Source organism: Rhinatrema bivittatum, chromosome 2 (genome assembly GCF_901001135.1).
Source record: "Rhinatrema bivittatum chromosome 2, aRhiBiv1.1, whole genome shotgun sequence".
In the NCBI taxonomy this organism is placed as follows: domain Eukaryota; kingdom Metazoa; phylum Chordata; class Amphibia; order Gymnophiona; family Rhinatrematidae; genus Rhinatrema; species Rhinatrema bivittatum.
Genome location: NC_042616.1, coordinates 650,540,860 through 650,562,346, shown reverse-complemented (window position 1 = coordinate 650,562,346; position 21,487 = coordinate 650,540,860). Strand labels below are relative to the sequence as shown.

At 45.5% G+C, this 21,487-nt stretch overlaps 1 protein-coding gene across 2 annotated transcripts in view; it reads right to left on the bottom strand.

Moving 5' to 3' along the window:
- Nucleotides 1-1,981: 1,981 nt before the first annotated feature.
- NKAIN3 (sodium/potassium transporting ATPase interacting 3) overlaps nucleotides 1,982-21,487 on the bottom strand; it is a 1,185,646-nt gene continuing 1,166,140 nt past the window's right edge. For both annotated transcript variants that reach the window (XM_029591376.1, XM_029591377.1), the window contains one exon: nucleotides 1,982-2,829. In XM_029591376.1, coding sequence (XP_029447236.1) covers nucleotides 2,820-2,829 — 10 coding nt within the window. In that variant the 3' untranslated portion in view covers nucleotides 1,982-2,819. The remainder of the gene's footprint in view (nucleotides 2,830-21,487) is intronic.

Genomic DNA, 21,487 nt, shown 5'->3' with positions numbered 1-21,487 from the left:
CAAAGAAAACAATGACCTTTATTTCTGCGCAAAGTGTGTAGAATACATTTTTAAAGTCTTCGATAACTCCTACTGCTTTGTTCTTCCCCCCATTGTAAGCCTATGCAAATAACGGCGATATTCCATGCCATTCATGGCTACATGGTTCCATGCCCTTATATTGCTACAGTCCATCAAAAGTACATCAGAAGAGAATTTTCCCAGTAAAACATCTCGAGGTCATTATTAAAAGTTAAACAGTAGTAACCAAAAATAGTGTGAGACTTCAAGGATGCCTTGGAGAAGGTGGTGGTAAAGGCAGGGAAAGGACATGACAGAAAATCAAGCAGGGTCATCAGTGATACAGTTGATGAGGATAATTGGGCAGCCAGAATGGGCCAAGTGCTCTCTTATCTGCTGATAGCTAATATATTGCTGTAGCTGTAGATGCAAATATTTTTTTTTTAAAGAACTTTACAAATACAATTGTTTTGGACACAAAGGGAAAAGTGAGACCAAAACTGTAAGAAGGGCAGATATAGCTTAAAAATAGGAGGTTCATATTTTAAAGACAATATTTAATACTGGAAGCAATATTCATAGTAAAAGTGGCATTTTGTACTCATCACAGAGGCATAATGCTAAACAATAATAGAAATCTGTTGAGAAAGAAAATTTTAAGAACATGCATGCAAACAAATATTAATTTCCCTCAGAATTAAAGTACTGTTAAAGTTGATATCAGTACAATAGAAAACATCATAAATTTGAAGCTCCAGATGCTTCACAGGCTTTTTGTTTTTCCAATAACCTCTTTCTGTCCAATTGCGACTTACAGATTGTATTACAAAATGGAGCATTTTGATTTGCTAACCATTTTCTACTATCTTGCAATGACTGAGCTCTCTCTGTATTTTATAAGTTATAGTCCATGCTTTAGCAGCGTCCACAGGCAGGAAAATTTCCATAGTGCATTTAAGTGTCTTGAGCCACAGGTTAAGGATTATTATCTTGGTAGAATCCACTAGCAAGAGCTCTACAATTGTAGGAAAAGCAATGGATTTATTATTATTATTATTATTATTATTTATTTTTTTTAGAATGTTTTGAACTGCTACTTCAGCTGCAAGTTACAGCAGTCTTTTATTGTCAGATCGTGCCCACCCACCTTGCTGCTGATTGGTTGGTGGAAATGTTCCATTTTCTAAATATACTGCAATGATGCTTTTAAGGCCAGAAGTATTAAAGGTTTTCTTCTATGTTGCATGTATGTGAAAATTGCTTCAGTTTGGTTACCAGAACAGATGAACAAGTTATTTGTTGAGATTAGTTCTTCAAGATGAATTTAGCGACACTGTGTGATGGACCTGAATGTATGTACAAAGCCCAGATGATAAAAACACCTAGCCACAATTTTATCTCAGAAGATGTATGGGGAGGAAGATTTCAATTTGTTTTATTAACAATGTGGCACTGCCTTTCCTTCTGTACCTCACTTTCTGACATTGGTTTCTGGACAGGGCATTGGAAAGCTGGATGCCATTTCAGCAAAACCTCAATGTCCTAGGCTGAGCAGCACTATCCAAACAGATGTTTAGTTTGGGATAAACATGGAGGACCCCTAGTGGCAAAAGGATGGAAATAAATTACTGGGGTAACCTGTGGTAACTTTACTGTATGGGGGTAACCTGCAGGGAGCGGCAGTTATAACCCTAAACTGAGGGCAAGGGGGTGCTGCAGTTGCAACCCTAAACACCTTGCTGGGCAGACTGGAAGGGCCATTTTGGTCGTTACCTGCTATCATGTACAATGTTACTATGTTAAGTGGTCTACTTACAAATAACTTACCGTTTGATCACTTTCCACAGTTGCTGTTTATGGTTCTCCTAAATGTCAAGGAAGAATATCCTAACTTTTAGATTTTAAGGTGGTGCTGCTTATGACCCTGAGATAGATGAAAAACTCTAAATTAGTGTTTGTCTTCTATTTTTGCAAGGTAATGTGTATGTTTGTGTGTGTGTGTGTGTGTGTGTGTGTGTGTGTGTGTGTGTGTGTGTGAGGGGTGGGGGATGGGGTAATGGTGAAAGAGAGGGCAAGAATTATGGAGGAGGAAAGAATACAAAAACATAAAAGGTATCTGAAGATCCTGGGGCTGACATATCCACAAATTATTGCAGTTCCACTCGGCTTTCCACTCACAGATGACAAATGTTTGCGAACAATTAGAAGAGAGCCATGTGCACAGCTAAATGTTTACCCTAACCAGGTTGTTAATTAGGATTATTCAAAATGAAGAATTACAGTGCCTGAAATGAATGGGGTGTTTAGTATTTCTGAATGCCTCATACATCTCGGAAAACGCCTTTTTGTAATTTGGAAGCCCACCCATTTCTTAGAGTCTAGTTAACGCTGATGCTTTCATGTCAGCACTGACTTTTGACACACATTATCATATCAGTTAAGAAATACTCGATTAGTTTGCTGAAAATACATTTCTCTCACACACTAACAGTACACAATTTTCACAGATCCATTTTGTTTCATGCTGTAAACTAGTTATTTAAAAAAAAAAAAGGTAAGAGAAACAAATTTACAATTTACAAGTGTCCATCTAAAGAGAAAAAAAATAATTAAAAGATTCCCTAGAAGTGACCCATGACAACGATAGTGAGGCTGGAATTTAAGGATTCAGTCTCCGGTAGTTTTCTGGGATCAGTGGCCTACTCTATACTTGTTGAGAAACAGGTGATGTCTCCTTATTTAGAAGTGCTCCTCAGGGTGGTGCATGTCCTTCTAATTATCTAGTTCTTCAGCTGTTGCCCCAGGTCGCACTTCATCATTTATTTCGACCTAAGGAGGACAGAATACATGAAATGTGTTACTAAAAACAGAAGCACCTTTCAGCAGTGCCGGTTTTATTTTTGCACATGAAGGGAAGTACAGCTGTTTATTTTTAAAATAAAATTAAAGATTAAAGGCCAACAGATCCCTGTGCCCTGAGCCCGCAGAGGCCCAGCAGATTGTGGAGCTGATGGATTTTAATTACCAGTTTTTAAAGCACAATTTTAAGAGCACCTTGACGTCCATCAATTGAGAGAGTACTGAAGGTGCCCGCTGGCCTTTCTGTCTTGTTGACAGTAGGAACAGTTGTGATGGTCGGATGGTAATAGAAGGTTATGAAGAAATTGCTAACTTTCAACTTGTACAAAATTAAACAATATACATAAAAAAAAAACTATGCATGGTAGCATTGCCATGAGTTTATGTGTTTGCATGCTATCAATGGCATGTAAATTATTCTAAGAATCTAGGACTTGATTCACCCCTGCTTTGACTTAGAAAATTTTCTGTCAAAAAGTTATTCACTGAATCGGATGAATAAAAATAATCATTTCCAGTGTTTGAAAAAAGGAGCAGAGGGAGCCCCGTGAATCTTGAAGAAGCTCAATAAACTTCCTTCATGTAGGTTCCTTCACTCTTCAGCATTTAATAAGTCATCAGCTTTAACAGAATATGCCTGAGCCTCATTAGCCCTTTTTCAGGCATAAAAAGTCTGTCTCTTGATATTGATGATATTTGGAGTAAAGCTGAGAAACCATATCGAGCATGCACACGGCATGACACCAGCATAGACTAAGGATACGAGGCAGAAAACCTTGCTCACACTTCAGTTATGACACTGCCTCATTTAAAATTGCTTTCAAACACTGATGTGCCCTAATTCCATAGAAAACAACGGGAAGAAAACAAAAGATAGAAAAGGGGATATTCGAAGAAGATTATGTTGATGGAGAAATGAACTCAAAATAGTAATAATCAACTTTACAGACATGTTCTACATCACTTATCAAATGATCATATATCGTGCAGCATTTAAGAACATAAGAAGAACATAAGAACATAAGAAATTGCCATGCTGGGTCAGACCAAGGGTCCATCAAGCCCAGCATCCTGTATCCAACAGAGGCCAAACCAGGCCACAAGAACCTGGCAATTATCCAAACACTAAGAAGATCCCATGTTACTGATGCAATTAATAGCAGTGGCTATTCCCTAAGTAAACTTGATTAATAGCCGTTAATGGACTTCTCCTCCAAGAACTTATCCAAACCTTTTTGAACCCAGCTACACTAACTGCACTAACCACATCCTCTGGCAACAAATTCCAGAGCTTTATTGTGCTTTGAGTGAAAAAGAATTTTCTCCGATTAGTCTTAAATGTGCTACTTGCTAACTTCATGGAATGCCCCCTAGTCCTTCTATTATTTGAAAGTGTAAATAACCGAGTCACATCTACTCGTTCAAGTCCTCTCATGATCATAAAGACCTCTATCATATCCCCCCTCAGCTGAACAGCCCTAATCTCTTCAGCCTTTCCTCATAGGGGAGCTGTTCCATCCCCTTTATCATTTTGGTTGCCCTTCTCTGTACCTTTTCCATCGCAACTACCACATGAAAGGACTCTGCCTATTTCCAATGCTTTACTTTTGCTTCGTTCCCATAACATCTAATGGACAAGGTTTTAAGCAACAGCACGTGCCTCTTTAGTATTTGGTTTCATACAGGCACAGCACAATGCACATCAAACTATTTGAGAAGGGGGAACCTGCGGAGTCAAAAAGGCCTAGCCACAAATTGGCCAGCTGCAGCGTGTTTGCACTCATTTTTTTTTGGCCTAGAGGAACCGGGCTTATAAAATCACCATGTTTGTCTTTCTCCTTCAGAGGACTGTTTATCAAAGCATGTTAAATTGTGCATTAAGGGGTAGATTTTCAAAGCAGCACGCGTGCACATGGACACGCCGATTTTATAACATGTGCGTGCTGGTGCGCGCATGCTCTAAAATCAGATGGCCGCGTGCACATGCGCACCGGATTTTAAAATCTGTGCGTACATGTGCGGGCAGCGCACGCAGGGGGTGAAAATTTTCGTAAAATACGCGTGGTGACACAATCGGGCCTTCACCAGTTCCCTCTCAGTCCACTCCAATCAAGGAGTGGACTGGAGGGAACTTCTCTACCCTGCTACTTCTTCCTCTTCTTCCCCTCTCTTCTCCACCCCCTAAACCTAACCTACCTTTCCCTAAATTTTTTATTTTATTACTTACTGCTCCTCTGGAGCAGAAGCAAGTTACATGTGCCAGCCGGTTTCTGGTGCGAACTTCCAAGGAACAGCGGGGTTTACGCCTTTGGCCAGGCTCGTTATAAAATGCACGCTGCGTGTACAAGGCCTGGCCATGCGCATAAACCCCGCGTTTTACGTGCATAGGCCTTTGAAAATTTGGCCTTTTAAGTGCGATTTAATGCAGTTAATGCATGATTCACTACAGGAAATAAAGTCATTAGTGAATAATGCACAGGGAGCACCATTTTATAACTGTACAGGTAGGAATAAAAGTCTCAAGTAACTTTAACATGTAGATTTTACTTTACATTTTCTAAGCAAACACAGGTGCATAAGCACGTTATATAAATTTCCATGTAAATTTCCTGGTAAGTGAACATAAACTCACCCAGACAAAAGTTACACCCGCTCTATGAAGGGCATAACTTGTGCGGGTTAACTTACATGCATGCAATTCCCAACTCTGCTCCCCCCCCCCCCCTCCCCGAATGCCTCTCCCCAGCGGGCATAAAAGAATGTATGAAATCGGGTTACGCACATCTCTTCACGTGCACCAAGCCCAGGGTAATGTTATAGCAGCCATTTAGGCATATGTTTTCTGCGTGGAAACAGCTTTGAAAATTCACTTCTAAAAGCATCCCTAACGTGCATGTTAAAACTGCGTTTTAGCGTGTGATTTTAATTCAAACACTTGAGGCACATGATGATATTTCATGTAATTTCATATTTATACATTGCTTTCCTTGTATCAAAAAACAACCCAAAGTGGTTTACAATAATAAAAAATTCAATCGTCATTACATTAAATACAGTATAACCAATTGTTACGCGTGCCGCCCGCAGCAGACCCACAGCGCGGCCCTCTCACCTTCTCATACAGACTCCAGCTCCTGGTTCCTCTTCACCGGCGGCGATGGGCTGCAAGCTCCTACCTCGGGTCACCTCCGGTGCCTCCGGCTCTGCCATGGTCCCCAGTGTTGCCAGCCAAGATGTCCTTGCTCGGCGGGCTTCTCCGCGTGGCCCACGGAGAGATGCTGCCTTCGGCGCCGCGCCCATCACTAGTTCCTTTAAATGGCCCGCGGCGGGAACCTGGCCGCAGCTCCAGATGCTGACATCAGACTCTTCAGTGTATAAAAGCTCAGGCCTCGCTCCATAGCATTGCCTTTGCAGCAGGGCTCCTCATATTCCAAGTACTCATTGCTGATAGAGAATCCTCTCTACTTCATGTTCCTGAGTCCTGTGGTTCCCGGTTCCTGTCTTCCTTGTTCCTGTCTCATCTATGTGTTGGACTGACTCTTTGGATTTCGACTCTGCTTTGTTTGACTACTCTTCAGTTCGTCTCCAGCCCCAGACCTCTGCTACGCCTGACTACTCTTCAGCCTATCTCCAATCCCAGACCTCTGCTACGCCTGACTACTCTCCAGCCTATCTCCAACCCCAGACCTCTGCTACGCCTGATTACTCTTCAGCCTATCTCCAACCCCGAACCTCTGCTACGCCTGACTACACCTGTCTTCTCCGTGCCCTGACCATTACCTTGATTGACTACGCCTGCCTTCTCCGTGCCCTGATCACAGCTTTGATCGATTACACTTCAGACTTTTCTGTGTCCAGAGTTCTAAGTTGCTTGCCATGACTTCCACTTGCCGCCGGTTCTGATCCTAGCCTGTCAGTGATGCCTCCTCTCGCCTATCCTCTGGATGTGGACATACAAGGCTTAGGCCTTTCTTTGCTTGAGTACCTCCAGTTGCTTGTTGTTCCTTTGAGGCCTGAGTTCCTGTACCGAATCCAGTCCAGGGTATGACTACGCCATCTACCGGCTGCTGTCTCTGGGCTGAACCACATCTCATTACTAACCTCGAGCCCACCTAAGTCCTGCCGGCCCTGGCACCCAAAGGCTCACCCGAGGGGAAAGAGGGCTAGTATAGGTTAAGCTCCAGCAGCCTCTAGCTTCAGCACACTGCACCTGCTGATGGTGGGGACCCGTAGATACTCCGGAAGAACCAACTCATATAATCAATCTGGCTTGTATTTGTTTGTCTACAACTCATCCAGTTCCTGCTGGAAAGTCGGTCATGTCCCGACGGCTCCGAGAAAGAGTTCTCCGCTGGGCGCACGATTCTAAATTTGCTGGTCACCCAGGATGAGCACGAACCATGGCACTGCTCCAGCGGTTCTTCTGGTGGCCTAATTTGGTCTCAGACGCGAAAGCATATGTCGAATCCTGTAATGTATGTGCACAGCAGAACCCCCGGTCGGGCAAATTTGGGGTCTTCTACAACCACTTCCAGCACCCGAAGAACCGTGGATTCACCTGTCTACAGATTGTAGGTAAGTGTTAATAGTTTAATTATTGCTTTATTCATGTGATTGTGTGTGATGGGGGAATTGTTAAGAATCCTTTCGTGGATTGCAAACTGGCTAAAATACAGGAAACAGAGAGTAGAATTAAATGGACAATTTTCTCAGTGGAAGGGAGTGGACAGTGGAGTGCCTCAGGGATCTGTTTTAGGACCCTTACTTTTCAATATATTTATAAATGATCTGGAAAGAAATACGACAAGTGAGATAATCAAATTTGCAGATGACACAAAATTGTTCAGAGTAGTTAAATCACAAGCAGATTGTGATAACTTGCAGGAAGACCTTGTGAGACTGGAAAATTGGGCATCCAAATGGCAGATGAAATTTAATGTGGATAAGTGCAAGGTGATGCATATAGGGAAAAATAACCCATGCTATAATTACACAATGTTGGGTTCCATATTAGGTGCTACAACCCAAGAAAGAGATCTAGGCGTCATAGTGGATAACACATTGAAATCGTCGGTTCAGTGTGCTGCAGCAGTCAAAAAAGCAAACAGAATGTTGGGAATTATTAGAAAGGGAATGGTGAATAAAACGGAAAATGTCATAATGCCTCTGTATCGCTCCATGGTGAGACCGCACCTTGAATACTAGGGATGTGAATCGTTTTAGGACGATTAAAATTATCGTCCGATAATTTTAATATCGTCTTAAACCGTTATGGAACACAATACAATAGAGATTCTAACGATTTATCGTTATAAATCGTTAGAATCGTGAGCCGGCACACTAAAACCCCCTAAAACCCACCCCGACCCTTTAAATTAAATCCCCCACCCTCCCGAACCCCCCCAAATGAGTTAAATAACCTGCGGGTCCAGCGGCGGTCCGGAACGGCAGCGGTCCGGAACGGGCTCCTGCTCCTGAATCTTGTTGTCTTCAGCCGGCGCCATTTTCCAAAATGGCGCCGAAAAATGGCGGCGGCCATAGACGAACACGATTGGACGGCAGGAGGTCCTTCCGGACCCCCGCTGGACTTTTGGCAAGTCTCGTGGGGGTCAGGAGGCCCCCCACAAGCTGGCCAAAAGTTCCTGGAGGTCCAGCGGGGGTCAGGGAGCGATTTCCCGCCGCGAATCGTTTTCGTACGGAAAATGGCGCCCGCAGGAGATCGACTGCAGGAGGTCGTTCACGATTCGCGGCGGGAAATCGCTCCCTGACCCCCGCTGGACCTCCAGGAACTTTTGGCCAGCTTGTGGGGGGCCTCCTGACCCCCACGAGACTTGCCAAAAGTCCAGCGGGGGTCCGGAAGGACCTCCTGCCGTCCAATCGTGTTCGTCTATGGCCGCTGCCATTTTTCGGCGCCATTTTGGAAAATGGCGCCGGCTGAAGACAACAAGATTCAGGAGCAGGAGCCCGTTCCGGACCGCTGCCGTTCCGGACCGCCGCTGGACCCGCAGGTTATTTAACTCATTTGGGGGGGGGGGTTTGGGAGGGTGGGGGATTTAATTTAAAGGGTCGGGGGTGGGTTTTAGGGGGTTTTAATGTGCCGGTTTTGCGATTTTTAGATTTTTAGATTTTTCACGATTTTTCACGATTTTTCACGATATTTTACCCCCCCAAACGGCAACAATACGATTCCCTCCCCCTCCCAGCCGAAATCGATCGTTAAGACGATCGAGGACACGATTCACATCCCTATTGAATACTGTGTACAATTCTGGTCGCCACATCTCAAAAAAGATATAATTGCAATGGAGAAGGTACAGAGAAGGGCTAACAAATGATAAGGGGAATGGAACAGCTCCCCTATGAGGAAAGACTAAAGAGGTTAGGACTTTTCAGCTTGGAGAAGAGACGGCTGAGGGGGGATATGATAGAGATGTTTAAAATTATGAGAGGTCTAGAATGGTAGATGTGAATCGGTTATTTACTCTTTCGGATAGTAGCAAGACTAGGGGGCACTCCATGAAGGTAGCATGGGGCACATTTAAAACTAATCGGAGAAAGTTCTTTTTTACTCAACGCACAATTAAACTCTGGAATTTGTTGCTAGAGGATGTGGTTAGTGCAGTTAGTATAGCGGTGTTTAAAAAAGGATTGGATAAGTTCTTGGAGGAGAAGTCCATTACCTGTTATTAAGTTCACTTAGGGGGTAATTTTCAAAAGGAGTTACATGCGTAAATGTAGCTACTATTGTAGCAATTTTCAAAAGCCATTTATTCAAGTAAAGTGCACTTATGTGAGTAAATCCTATAGACAAGTCAATGGCATATATTGTAGCAATTTTCAAAAACCCACTTACTCAAGTAAAGTGAATTTACTCCAGTAAACCTGGTTTTTACTCGAGTAAATGCTTTTTAAAATCAGGCCCTTAGAGAATAGCCACTGCCATTAGCAATGGTAACATGGAATAGACTTAGTTTTTGGGTACTTGCCAGGTTCTTATGGCCTGGATTGGCCACTGTTGGAAACAGGATGCTGGGCTTGATGGACCCTTGGTCTGACCCAGTATGGCATTTTCTTATGTTCTTATGTAATTGTCAAAAGTGTATTTATTAATTTAAGTAAAAATGAGTATAGGAAGAAATAAAAATTTAATTTTATGAAGAATGTATTATCCCTTAGTATTTCATTTTTGGATTGCATAAAAAAATATAACATGTACATGTAAAAACAGGTATTTTACAATGTACATGCGTATAAATACTTTCTTGCGTGCATATTTGAAATCATCAGTTCACCGATACCTCTGCCAGTTCACCCAGTCCATCTCTTGTTCACCCTGACCTTCTAGCACTTCTTCCTGAGTTCACCTATATCTCCCACCCATCAGACAAGTCTAATTTCAATTGCGCTAGCCAATTAGCAGGTGTAAAATTGCACAAATAAGATAGATAATTTATATGCAAATATCATTATAAAATAGATACTTCAACACATACTTTTTCACCTTGCCCCAGAATGCACTTAGATTGCCCCCTTTTTTGCGCCGTAAATATGCATGCAAATCTGAAAATACGTGCGGACTTTTGATGTTTGTAAAATAAGCATATACGTGAATACAGGCTACTTATGCACATATATACTAATTTTCCATGCAAAACCTCTTTGAAAATTTACACATTAGGCTCTTTTACAGTCCAAGGAGGGAAGAACACAGGCAGCACAATTTTTTGATTGATGTGTAATGCAGAAATCCTTTTCCAAAGAAACAGTGTAGAAAACAACTCTGTTGTGCAAAAATTGACAGTATGGAGGATAAAAGACCAAAGCCTGTAATTTTCTCACTTTTCTTGCCAAGGTGACAGCCATGAAGAGTAACACTTTCCAGTTAAGAAACTTAAAGTCTGCTGACTTGAGAGGTTCCATGAGTTGGGCCAGGACAACATTTAGGTGAATGCTTTGTATAGTAGGATGGCAAGAACTAAAAATCTCACTTTGTTTTCTTTTTTTTTTGGGGGGGGATGTTCCCTACAAATTTCATTTCATTTAATGTTTATTTAGTTTAAAAAACAAAACAGAAATAACTCCCCAAAAATGAAAAAAAAAGAAAAGGGGCCTCACAAGGCCTCCTGTCCCCACCATCCATTCCTCCCACCCAAAAAATGACGGGGCCAGGATCATCCCCAGCCCCCTTACCCAGCCCAGTGGGAGATCCAACAACGAGGCCTAGAGCCAGGCTGAAGTCTTGGCTTAGGTCACAGTAGATTGCCGCAACCTCAGCCAAGGTACTATGCATGGCCCAAAATTAAAGGCCTGGTTCTGACACCAGGGTCTAGGCCTAGGCTGGGACCTGGCACAGAGGCTGGTTCCTGATGCCCAGGCCTCTGCCTAGGCTCAACCCTGGGGCCTGGTCCTGATGCCTGGGCCTAGGCCAGGACCCGGGCCCAATTCGCAAACCAGGTCACAACACTTGCACTTCATCCGGATCCAGGCCTGATGCTGGGGTTTAGTCTGGAGGCCACGTTCCAAAGCCTGCGCATGGCTCCGGCCCAGAGCCCATGCCTCAGAGGGCTTCTACATCAATCTTCATCCATCTTCATTCTTTGGTGTTGAAATGATGGCATCCGCTGGGGACGTGCATCAGTTAATTAATTCTGGCATCTCCCTCTTCAGCGGAGGTTGTTATTTTGGTCTACAGAAGTTTGCTGTATACCAAAATTGTGGCTTCCTTAAAAGAGGGAGGCACTGGTGCATCCCCAGGAGATGCAGACATTTCAATCCCAAAGAAAAAAGACGGAAGAAGAAGACTTCCGAGGCCTGGTCCAGGGGCTGGGCCAGGCCTCAGCATCCGACCTAGCCTCTGTCCAGGGCCCTGGTGTTGGGCCTGGATCTGGGCACTGGCCTAGGTCGAGGTCATGGCCTCCAAGTACGACTCTGGCACTGGGCTTGGGTCTGGTCCGATGCCCCAATGTCAGTACCCCACCCGGCCTCCAGACCAGGCCTTGATGTCGAGCCTGGGACCTGGCCCTAGCCTACACTGAGGCCCAGATGTCAGGACCTGATCTATGGGCTGGGTCCCAGTGTTGGGGCTGGGTTTGGGCCAAGGCCCTGGCATCGGGCCTGTGCTTGGGCCTGCAATGTTGGATCGCTGACAGATCAGGTACATGGGGACAATTTTTGGGGTCCCAGCTGAGGCCCCAGCATTGGGCCTGGGCCTCTGCCAAAGCCCTGGTTTTGCTCTCGGGCCTAGGCTATGTTTCCTGCATCGTGCTGCGGCCTACATCTAGGCGAGACCCTGGCCTCAGGCCTAGGCCCAGGCCCCAACGTTGCACTCAAGCAAAGGCTGAGTCCCCTGCTTTGGGCCTAGGCGAGAACCCAGTTTTGGGCCTGGGACTTTTAAAGGAAATGTGAAAACCAATGAAGTTTTTTCAGATTTTCAGTCATTTCATTTTGAGAATGAAATGAAATGATATAGGACATTTAGTCTTATTTCCTATTTTGTTTCTCCTGAATGCCCATTCCTAGTGTACAGTTCTGGAGATTGCACCTTCCACTGGATATAAACTAGATGGAATCGGACCAGAATTGGGTACTAAAATGGTCTGTGATCTTTGTTCTAAAGCATATGGGGACAGACTTAAAGATCTAACATATATACCCTAGAGCAGGGGTCGGGAACCCATGGCTCGCGAGCCAGATATGGCTCTTTTGAGGGCTGCATCTGGCTCGCAGACACGTGTCGCCATACTTCGCGGTTCCCCGCTGACCCAGCTGCTCCCCGGTCCTCCGCCGCCCGGGCTTAAAATGCTGTCAGCCCGGGCGGAACGCGGAAGGACAGCTGGAGTCAGCGGCACCGGCGTGCTCTCTTCTCCTCCCCCCCCCCGCGGCCCGGAAGAGGAAGTGGAGAGCATCGGGTGCCTGCGCGGAAGAAGAGACCACACTAGCGTGGTCTCTTCTTCCGCGCAGGCACCCGATGCTCACCACTTCCTCTTCCGGGCCGCGGGGGGGAGGAGAAGAGAGCACGCCGACTGGAGTCATCCGGGTGCCTGCGCGGGAGGCATCGGGTGTCAGCCGGGTGCCAGCGCTGGAGTCATCGGGTGCCTGCGCGGGTCTTCCCGCGCAGGCACCCGATGCTCTCCACTTCCTCTTCCGGGCCGCGGGAAGAAGAGAGCACCGGCCCGGAAGAGGAAGTGCCTGTGCGGGAAGAAGACTGCAGCGCGGCTCGGAGGAAAATGAAAATCTTCAACCGCGGCCGATGGGACTCCGCCTTCGCCTCCGCGAGGGCTGAAAATGAAGGAGGTTAGCGTTGGGAGGTGGCTGCTGCTGCCGCGAGTTCCCGGGGGGAGAGAGAGTGAATGAGCGAGCAAGCATGTGTGTTTGAGATCCTGTGTGTGTGAGTGAGAGATTGCATGTATGTGAATGATTGAGAGCCTGTATATGTGAAAGAGAGTATGTCTGTGATTGAGATCCTGCCTGTGAGAGAGAGAGCATGAATGTAAGTTTACCATTGGGAACCTGTATGTGTAAGTTTGTAATTGAAAACCTGTTTGTTTGAAAGAGTATGTGTGTATGATTGAGATCCTTTGTGTGTGAGAGAGATCATGTGTATGTATGATTAAGAGCCTGTGTGTATAAGTAAGAGAGAGATCATGTGTGTCTGTGTCTGATTGACAGCTGGTTTAGGTGATGGAGCATGTGAGTATGTGATTGAGAGCCTGTGTTTAAATGAGAGAGAGAGACCATGTGTGTCTGTGTGTGATTGAGAGCTGATTTAGGTGAGGGAGCATGTGAGTATGTGATTGAGAGCCTGTGTGTAAATGAGAGAAGAAAGAGACATGTTTGTAAGCATGTGAATGAGAGTCTGTGTGTGAGAGAAAAAGACAGCATGTATTTATGTGATTGAAAGCCTGTGTGTGTGTAAGCGTGAAAAGATAGACAGCATGTGTGTAAATGTGTAATTAAGAGCCTATATAAGTGAGAGAGAAAAAACATTTGTATATGTGAGTGACTGAGAGCATGTGTGTATAGGTGTGTCATTGAGAGCCAGTGTGAGAGAGAGCGCTGGTATGTGACAGAGAGGAGAAAGTTCCAAGCAAACCACCCCACCTCCTGCTAATTCAGAACAATCTCAGGACACCTGGATATCAACGTTCCCAGGTATGCAGAGCAAAAAAATTTTTGTATCCTTATTATTTTTCATTACTGGATCTTTGTGTCTGCTATTTTGAAATATTTTGTTGGTATCTGGAAATGTTTATATGAGTTTTTAATTATTGGATATTCCACTCATCAGCTGTTTCAAAATATGTTCTTTTGTTAGTACAGTTTTACTGCTGATGATTTTATATTTCTTGATTTGTTTTATAAGGATGTGTGATGTTTCTTTTTCCTTTGTTACACTGCATACAGAGACTCTGGCTTGTTGCAGTTTCCAATTCAGTTTTTGTCTGCATGCTTCTTGTTATGCGTTTGGTCTCTTTATTCTATGTTAGGTGAGGGACAGCACGTGATTCAGGTGAGGTTTTCTGCTGGCGTGTAGTTTCTGTGTAGGACTCTATAGCAGCCTGACTTGGTCCGTTTTCCTAATAGGAGATGTATTGGTGTCTTAAGGCCTGGTGTAATATTTTCAGAGACTTATTGTACTTTAAAAGTGTGATCTTACATAAAATGCACACATTTACTTGTATTTAGTTTTAAACATATTGTATGGCTCTCATGGAATTACATTTTAAAATATGTGGCGTTTATGGCTCTCTCAGCCAAAAAGGTTCCTGACCCCTGCCCTGGAGGAAAGATGGGATAGGGGAGCTATGATAGAGATATTTAAATACCTGCATGGTATTATCACACAGGTATGGTTTCCTTACCTTCAATAGCAGGCCTATTTCAATAAGAAAGAGGGATCATGGGATGAGGGTGAAAGGAGGTAGACTCAGGAGTAATCTAATGAAATATTTCTTTACAGAAAGGGAAGTGGATGCATGAAACTGGCTGCCAGTGGAGGTGGTGGAGACAAGAACAGTATCTGAATTCAAGAAAGCATGAGACTAGCACAAGAGTCTCAAAAGGAGTGGTAAAGATTGTAGAGCTGAGGTTTTGGTGTGGATAGGCAGAGTAGATATGTCATATGGTCTTTCTTTGCTGTCATACAAGCTTGAGATACACCTAGCTGGATTGCGAGCTGAATTGACAAAAAGAGGAGGTAAGGAAAATATACCTAATGAGGCTAAGCCAGGTCTATAAGAATATTCCTTTCCTGTAGGAATTTTTGGATAGTCCTGTCACTGAGTGGAATTTGAGGGAATGCATAGAGTAGATTGACACTCCAGTCGAGTGTGAAAGCACTGGGAGCTGATCTACAGCTGTTTAGTCTCATGGAACAGAACTCTTCTTCCATTTGTCCTCCAATGCAATCAGGTTGATCATCAGGGCTTCCCAATGGAGGAAGAAGTTGTCTACAACTCTCTGAGCAAGTGACTATATGAGACTATAAGACTCTGCTGAGTCAGTCTGCAAGCATATTCTGGACACCCGGGAGATAAGTCACCTGGAGATAGGAATTGTGATGACAGGCTCATAAACAAATCCTTAAGGCCTCCTTGCAGAAGGGATATGTCCATGCTTCCTTCTTTCTTTATATAAAACATGGCCACTTAACTGTCTGTCTAGATGAAGGTTTTCTTGTCTGAGAGCAGCTCTTAACACATACTAGATGGCCTGCAGTTCCAGATGGTTGTTCTGTAGATGACTTTTGAGTTTGGACCACACTTACTGGGTCTACAGACTGCTGGTATATGATCTCTACCCCTAATAGAAGTACTGGTAGATAGACAGTACCAGTTGATGCGCTGGGACTCTCAACTGAAGTCTTAGGGAGAGAACCTGTGGATCCATCTACCTTTGCAGAAATCTACTATATCTCTGTAGACATGAATAGCTGATTAGATAGTGGTTGGAGATATTGATCACAGTGATCTTTGAGTATTGATTGAAGGCCAAATATGTGAAATTGGGTCAGAGAACTAAATGAACTGCTGTTGCTGTGTGGGCTGAGAGGTCAAGGATTAACCTTGTGTTGCGATCCCCCCTGTTGCTGCGCTACAGGTGGTCTCTTACCTTCCTCCCGGAGGCCGCTTCGAAGCCAGGGCCTCTCCTGTGCACCATCCGGGACTTGCTCCAGGGCCTGAGAGGCCTAGCTCTTCCTGTGGCCTGCATGTGGCTTGCATGCCTCTGTGTTTGGACTTCCTGTTTGGCGATGCCCTTCTCCTAGGGGCCGGCCCGCAGCTCTCTATACCACTTATAGGGCTAGCGGTGGGTGGTCCTGGCAAGCTCCTCCTAGGGAGTTGCCTTCTACCTCCAGTATATAAGGACTTCCTTGCCATTTGCAACTGGCCTGCGGATTGAGCATTACAGTCGCCTGTAACCTTGCCGATCCAGGTCCTCCATGTATTGATGGCTCCTTGTCCTGACCTTGCCTTGATGTCTGTTCCTGACCTTGCTTTGATGTCTGTTCCTGAAGCTGCCTGATTCCGTTCCTGTTCCAGTTCCAGTTGTTCTGCCCTGTGTCCTCGTCTGGTTCCTGAGCCTTCTGTCCTGTTGGGCCCTGGAGTGGCCAACAGGAGGGATTCGTCCCCCGGGCTCTTGAGCTTCTGTTCCTGCCAGCCGATGGGGCTTCGGATGTCAGTATCCCAGCATCGGAGTTCCTGTTCGCCTGGATCTTCCGCTTTGTCTTCCCTGCACCCTCCTTTCCTCAGTGTGGTCCGCGACCAGCCTTCCTGGGCTGTGTAGGGCGCGTCTGGGACTGGGTGGTCCGCGACTCAGTCCCACGGGTGGGCTGAGTAGGGCGCCCTGATGGACAGTGCCATGTTTCCTTCCAGCCTTGTCTACGATGTCTGCACCTGCCTTGTCTACGATGTCTGCTTCAGCCTTTGCCCTGATGTCTCCAACGTCTTGCTTCAGCCTGTCTTGGATGTCTGCTTCAGCCCCCGTCTGACGTCTTCAGTGTAGAGGACTCTGTCTGCCCTCGCCTCTGTCCGGCCTGCTGCCCATTGCCGTTCCCAGCGGCAGGTCCGAAAGGGCCGGGAACAGTCGGAGGACCGTTCATCAATCAACTTCCAGTGTTGGTTGCCATGGGCGTGCAGGTCCGGCTGAGGGTCAGACTCTGTGCCTGCTTCTGTACCCGCCTGGCTCACCATGCCTGCCCAGCTCACCTCCCACGGTGTGTCTGGGGCTCCTCCCTAGCTTTCGCCTTGGCCCAAGGGCTCACCACCAGCTCGAGATGACCGCACCCGCGCGTGCTCGTAACACCTTGCTTATGTATGATCTTGTTGCAGAAGGGACCTCACAAGGCCTATTCAAGCCACGGTCCTTTTGACTGGCAGGAAAGCTTTCTTCTGAAGCAAGTCAATCCATGCTCCTCGAAACTGACTTTAGAAAATTTATGAAAAACAGAGACCGAAGAAATGGAATTGTTATCAGAGTACTTCAAAATGCTAGTTAGGAGGAATCCACCTAGACAAATGTCTATGTATGGGAATACAGACTCCCTGCTTCTGCAGCTGTTCTGCACTTTGTGAATATCCTCAGGGTAGCCAAGCCAAACAAGAGCACCTTGTACTGATAGAATACAACTTCCACCACAAACTTATGGAATCTATGATGTCAGGGTGAATAGAAATGAGAGCATAAGCGTTCATCAGGTCTAGAGTACACAACCAGTTCTTCAGCTGAATAAACATAAGAATTACCTGGAGGAAATTAATTTTGAACATCTCCTGAACCAGTAACTTATTTTAGTTTTGAAGATGCTATAGTTACACAATGTTAAGTTCCATATTAGGAGCTACCACCCAAGAAAGAGATCTAGGCGTCATAGTGGATAACACATTGAAATTGTTGGTTCAGTGTGCTGTGACAATCAAAAAAGCAAACAGAATGTTGGGAATTATTAGAAAGGGAATGGTGAATAAAATGTCATAATGCCTCTGTATTGCTCCATGGTGAGACCTCGCCTTGAATACTGTGTACAATTCTGGTCGCCGTATCTCAAAAAAATATAGTTGCGATGGAGAAGGTACAGAGAAGGGCGACCAAAATGATAAAGGGGATGGAACAGCTCTCCTATGAGGAAAGACTAAAGAGGTTAGGACTGTTCAGCTTGGAGAAGCAATGGCTAATAGGGATGTGAATCGTGTGATCGATCTTCTGGCTGGGGGGGAAGGGAAATCTGATCGTCATAGTTTTTTTTGTTAAAAAACGTAAATCGGGAGAGGGCGGGAAAACCGGCACACCAAAACAACCCTAAAACCCACCCCGACCCTTTAAAACAAATCCCCCACCCTCCCGAACCCCCCCAAAATGTTTTAAATTACCTGGGGTCCAGTGGGGGGGTCCCGACGCGATCTCCTGCTCTCGGGCCATGGCTGCGTTAATAGAAATGGCGCCGGTGGCCCTTTGCCCTTACCATATGACAGGGCAAAGGTAGCGCCGGCGCCATTTTGGTTCCTGTCACCCAACGTCACGAGTGCAGGAGATCACTCCTGGACCCCCGCTGGACCCCCAGGGACTTTTGGCCAGCTTGGGGGGGCCTCCTGACCGCCACAAGACTTGCCAAAAGTCCAGCAGGGGTCCAGTGCAGGAGATCGCTCCCGGGGGTCCGGGAGCGATCTCCTGCACTCGTGACGTCGGGTGACAGGAACCAAAATGGCGCCGGCGCTACCTTTGCCCTGTCATATGGTAAGGGCAAAGGGCCACCGGCACCATTTCTATTAATGCAGCCGTGGCCCGAGAGCGGGAGATCGCGCCGGGACCCCCCCACTGGACCCCAGGTAATTTAAAACATTTTTGGGGGGGGGGTTGGGAGGGTGGGGGATTTGTTTTAAAGGGTCGGGGTGGGTTTTAGGGTTGCTTTGGTGTGCCGGTTTTCCCACCCTCCCCCTCCCCGATTTACGATTTTTTGCTGATAAATCGGGGGAATTGCTATTGTATCGCGGCTCTAACGATTTTTGACGATTTAAAATATATCTGACGATTGTTTTAAATCGTCAAAAAACGATTCACATCCCTAATGGCTAAGGGGGGATATGATAGAGGTGTTTAAAATCATGAGAGGTCTACAATGGGTAAATGTGAATTGGTTATTTACTCTTTCGGATAACAGAAGGACTAGGGGGTACTCCATGAAGTTAACATGTGGCACATTTAAAACTAATCGGAGAAAATTATTTTTCACTCAACGCACAATTAAACTCTGAAATTTGTTGCCAGGAGATGTGGTTAGTGCAGTTAGTGTAGCTGGGTTTAAAAAAGGATTAGATAAGTTCTTGGAGGAGAAGTCCATTACCTTCTATTAATTAAGTTGACTTAGAAAATAGCCACTGCTATTACTAGCAACAGTAACATGGGATAGACTTAGTTTTTGGGTACTTGTCAGGTTTTTATGGCCTGGATTGGTTACTGTTGGAGACAGGATGCTGGGCTTGATGGACCCTTGGTCTGACCCAGTATGGCATGTTCTTATGTTCTTATGAGTCTTGGGAGTAGAACTCTGTGCCACACTCTCAAAGAGGGATTATGAATTTCTGCTGTAAAAGGAATGTTATCTCCAGCTGTAGTTGAGCCGATTGGGTAGGATCAGAGCTGGAGACTGACATCTGCTGGTTTGAAGGAAGATGCAATAAATGCAAGTGGTATCTATCTATACACAATTCTCAGGACCTACTTTTCTTTGTGATATGGTCACATTCTGACAAGAAGGACTGGATCTTTCCTCCCCCTGGAGCACTTGGGTGTCAGGAACATCAAAACCTTGTCCCACGCTTGGGCTGTATCTGTTATTGTGCTTTAGGCTGTCTCTTTTACTCCTTCAAGCCTCTGGAGGGGCACTGTTGAGAATGAGAAGGGACTCATTGCCTATGGTACGAGCAGGATGGCCTCCTCCAATAATATGATTGCTTGTACATGAACTTGAAAGGTTTGTTTCCCATCAGTGTAGATGGCAAATGCAGAGAGGACTGTATGATGTTAAAAAATTGGTTCACCACCATAGGATATCTGCTATGCAATCATGAACATCCTCTCGAAGCCTGCCCACCTACTGGCTCCAACAGACATGACACTGGTTGCAGTCTTGTAGGTCTCCTAAATAGAATGGATCAATAGTTTACCACATTCTCTGCATCTGCCCACTAGAATTTGGTCTGACAAGGATACTCTTGAGTGTCAGGGGTTTAAACATCTGTACATATTTGGCAATGTACTGCACCTTTTGCTGAGCACTGACCCCTGAAAAACCTTTCCAAAGAATCTAGGGCTTTCTGTTCCTTTCCAGGAGGCATGTTAGAATGCTCCCTAGAGCACTTAGCATGCTTCAAAGCTGTCTCTACCACCATACAGTGCTGTGGAAGCTGGCCTACACCAAACCCTGGACAGGCTTTATACTTCAGACCAATCTTGTGCCATGGGCAAACACGACATGGGATCATGTTTGCCCATGGCACAAGGGCCTACCACATCATCAGCTGGGAGTACCTTAAAAGGCCATGCACCAGGACATAAATGGTTTCCTTGAGGTGCTGAATGAACTGCAGCAGCCTGAACATATCTGCTCTTGGATCCTCTTCCTTCCTGAGATTAATTGACAATGTAGTCATCTTTTCCAGGAATCAGGAAGCAAGACAAACCTCAGTATGATCATGGAGGCATTGGAAGGCATTCATGTGGATCCTTTCTCATCTTACCATTGTTATATACTCTGCCAGGACTCAGACAAAGAGGAGGGTGGCCAAGGAGAAGATATCTAGCATTCCGAAAGAGAGAGGACCGGTAGAAACTCCAAACAAACTTCACTTCTTTGGCATCTGATTCCCTAGGGAGAGATACCCTGAGGGGAGTAGAACTAGCTGTTTAGAGGACTCACTTCAACTGGTTAAGATTCTTAAGGGGATTCTAGAACGTCTCAGGCTCTCTCCTGAACCCTGCTATGCAGGAAAACTCCTCCATCCTGGACAAGGGGAGTTCCATCCTTCCTTTTTAGTCTTCTGGAACAAATATGTAATGAAATTATTCTTCATCTTGGGCAGCTGAGTCACTGACTATGAAGAAGCTCTCTGCACTGTAGTGGATGGGGAAACATCCTTCTCTGATACCCAGATGAGCTTCTCCTTGCTCAGACCAACAGTGGCTGGAGGCACTGAAAAGGAGCTCAATGGAATGGGCACTTGGGCCTGGGATACACTTGTCACTGATATGGACTATGCCAGTTGTGCCATTGGCTAGGGTCGGGCTGAAAAATTGGCAATGGCAAGGATTCTTTTCATGCCGAGGCTCTACATTCCATGGTCGATGGTTGTTTACTTCTTGGCACCACGGCAATGGCAATATATTGTACCTTGGCCAGTACCAGTATGCTCCACACCAGTGTAACTGAAGGTACCATGGATGGTGCCAGGAATGGAACATCTCAGAAGAACATATTACCCAATGCCATGGCAGTTCTTTATACCATGGAGGATGGCATCATCTGTGCCAAAAAGCACCTTGTTGAGGAGCGTGAATTCACTCTTCTCAGTATTGAGTGGGGGCCTGCTCCAGCAGAGCACCGCACCAACGGCACTGACTTCATTGGTGCCAAGGG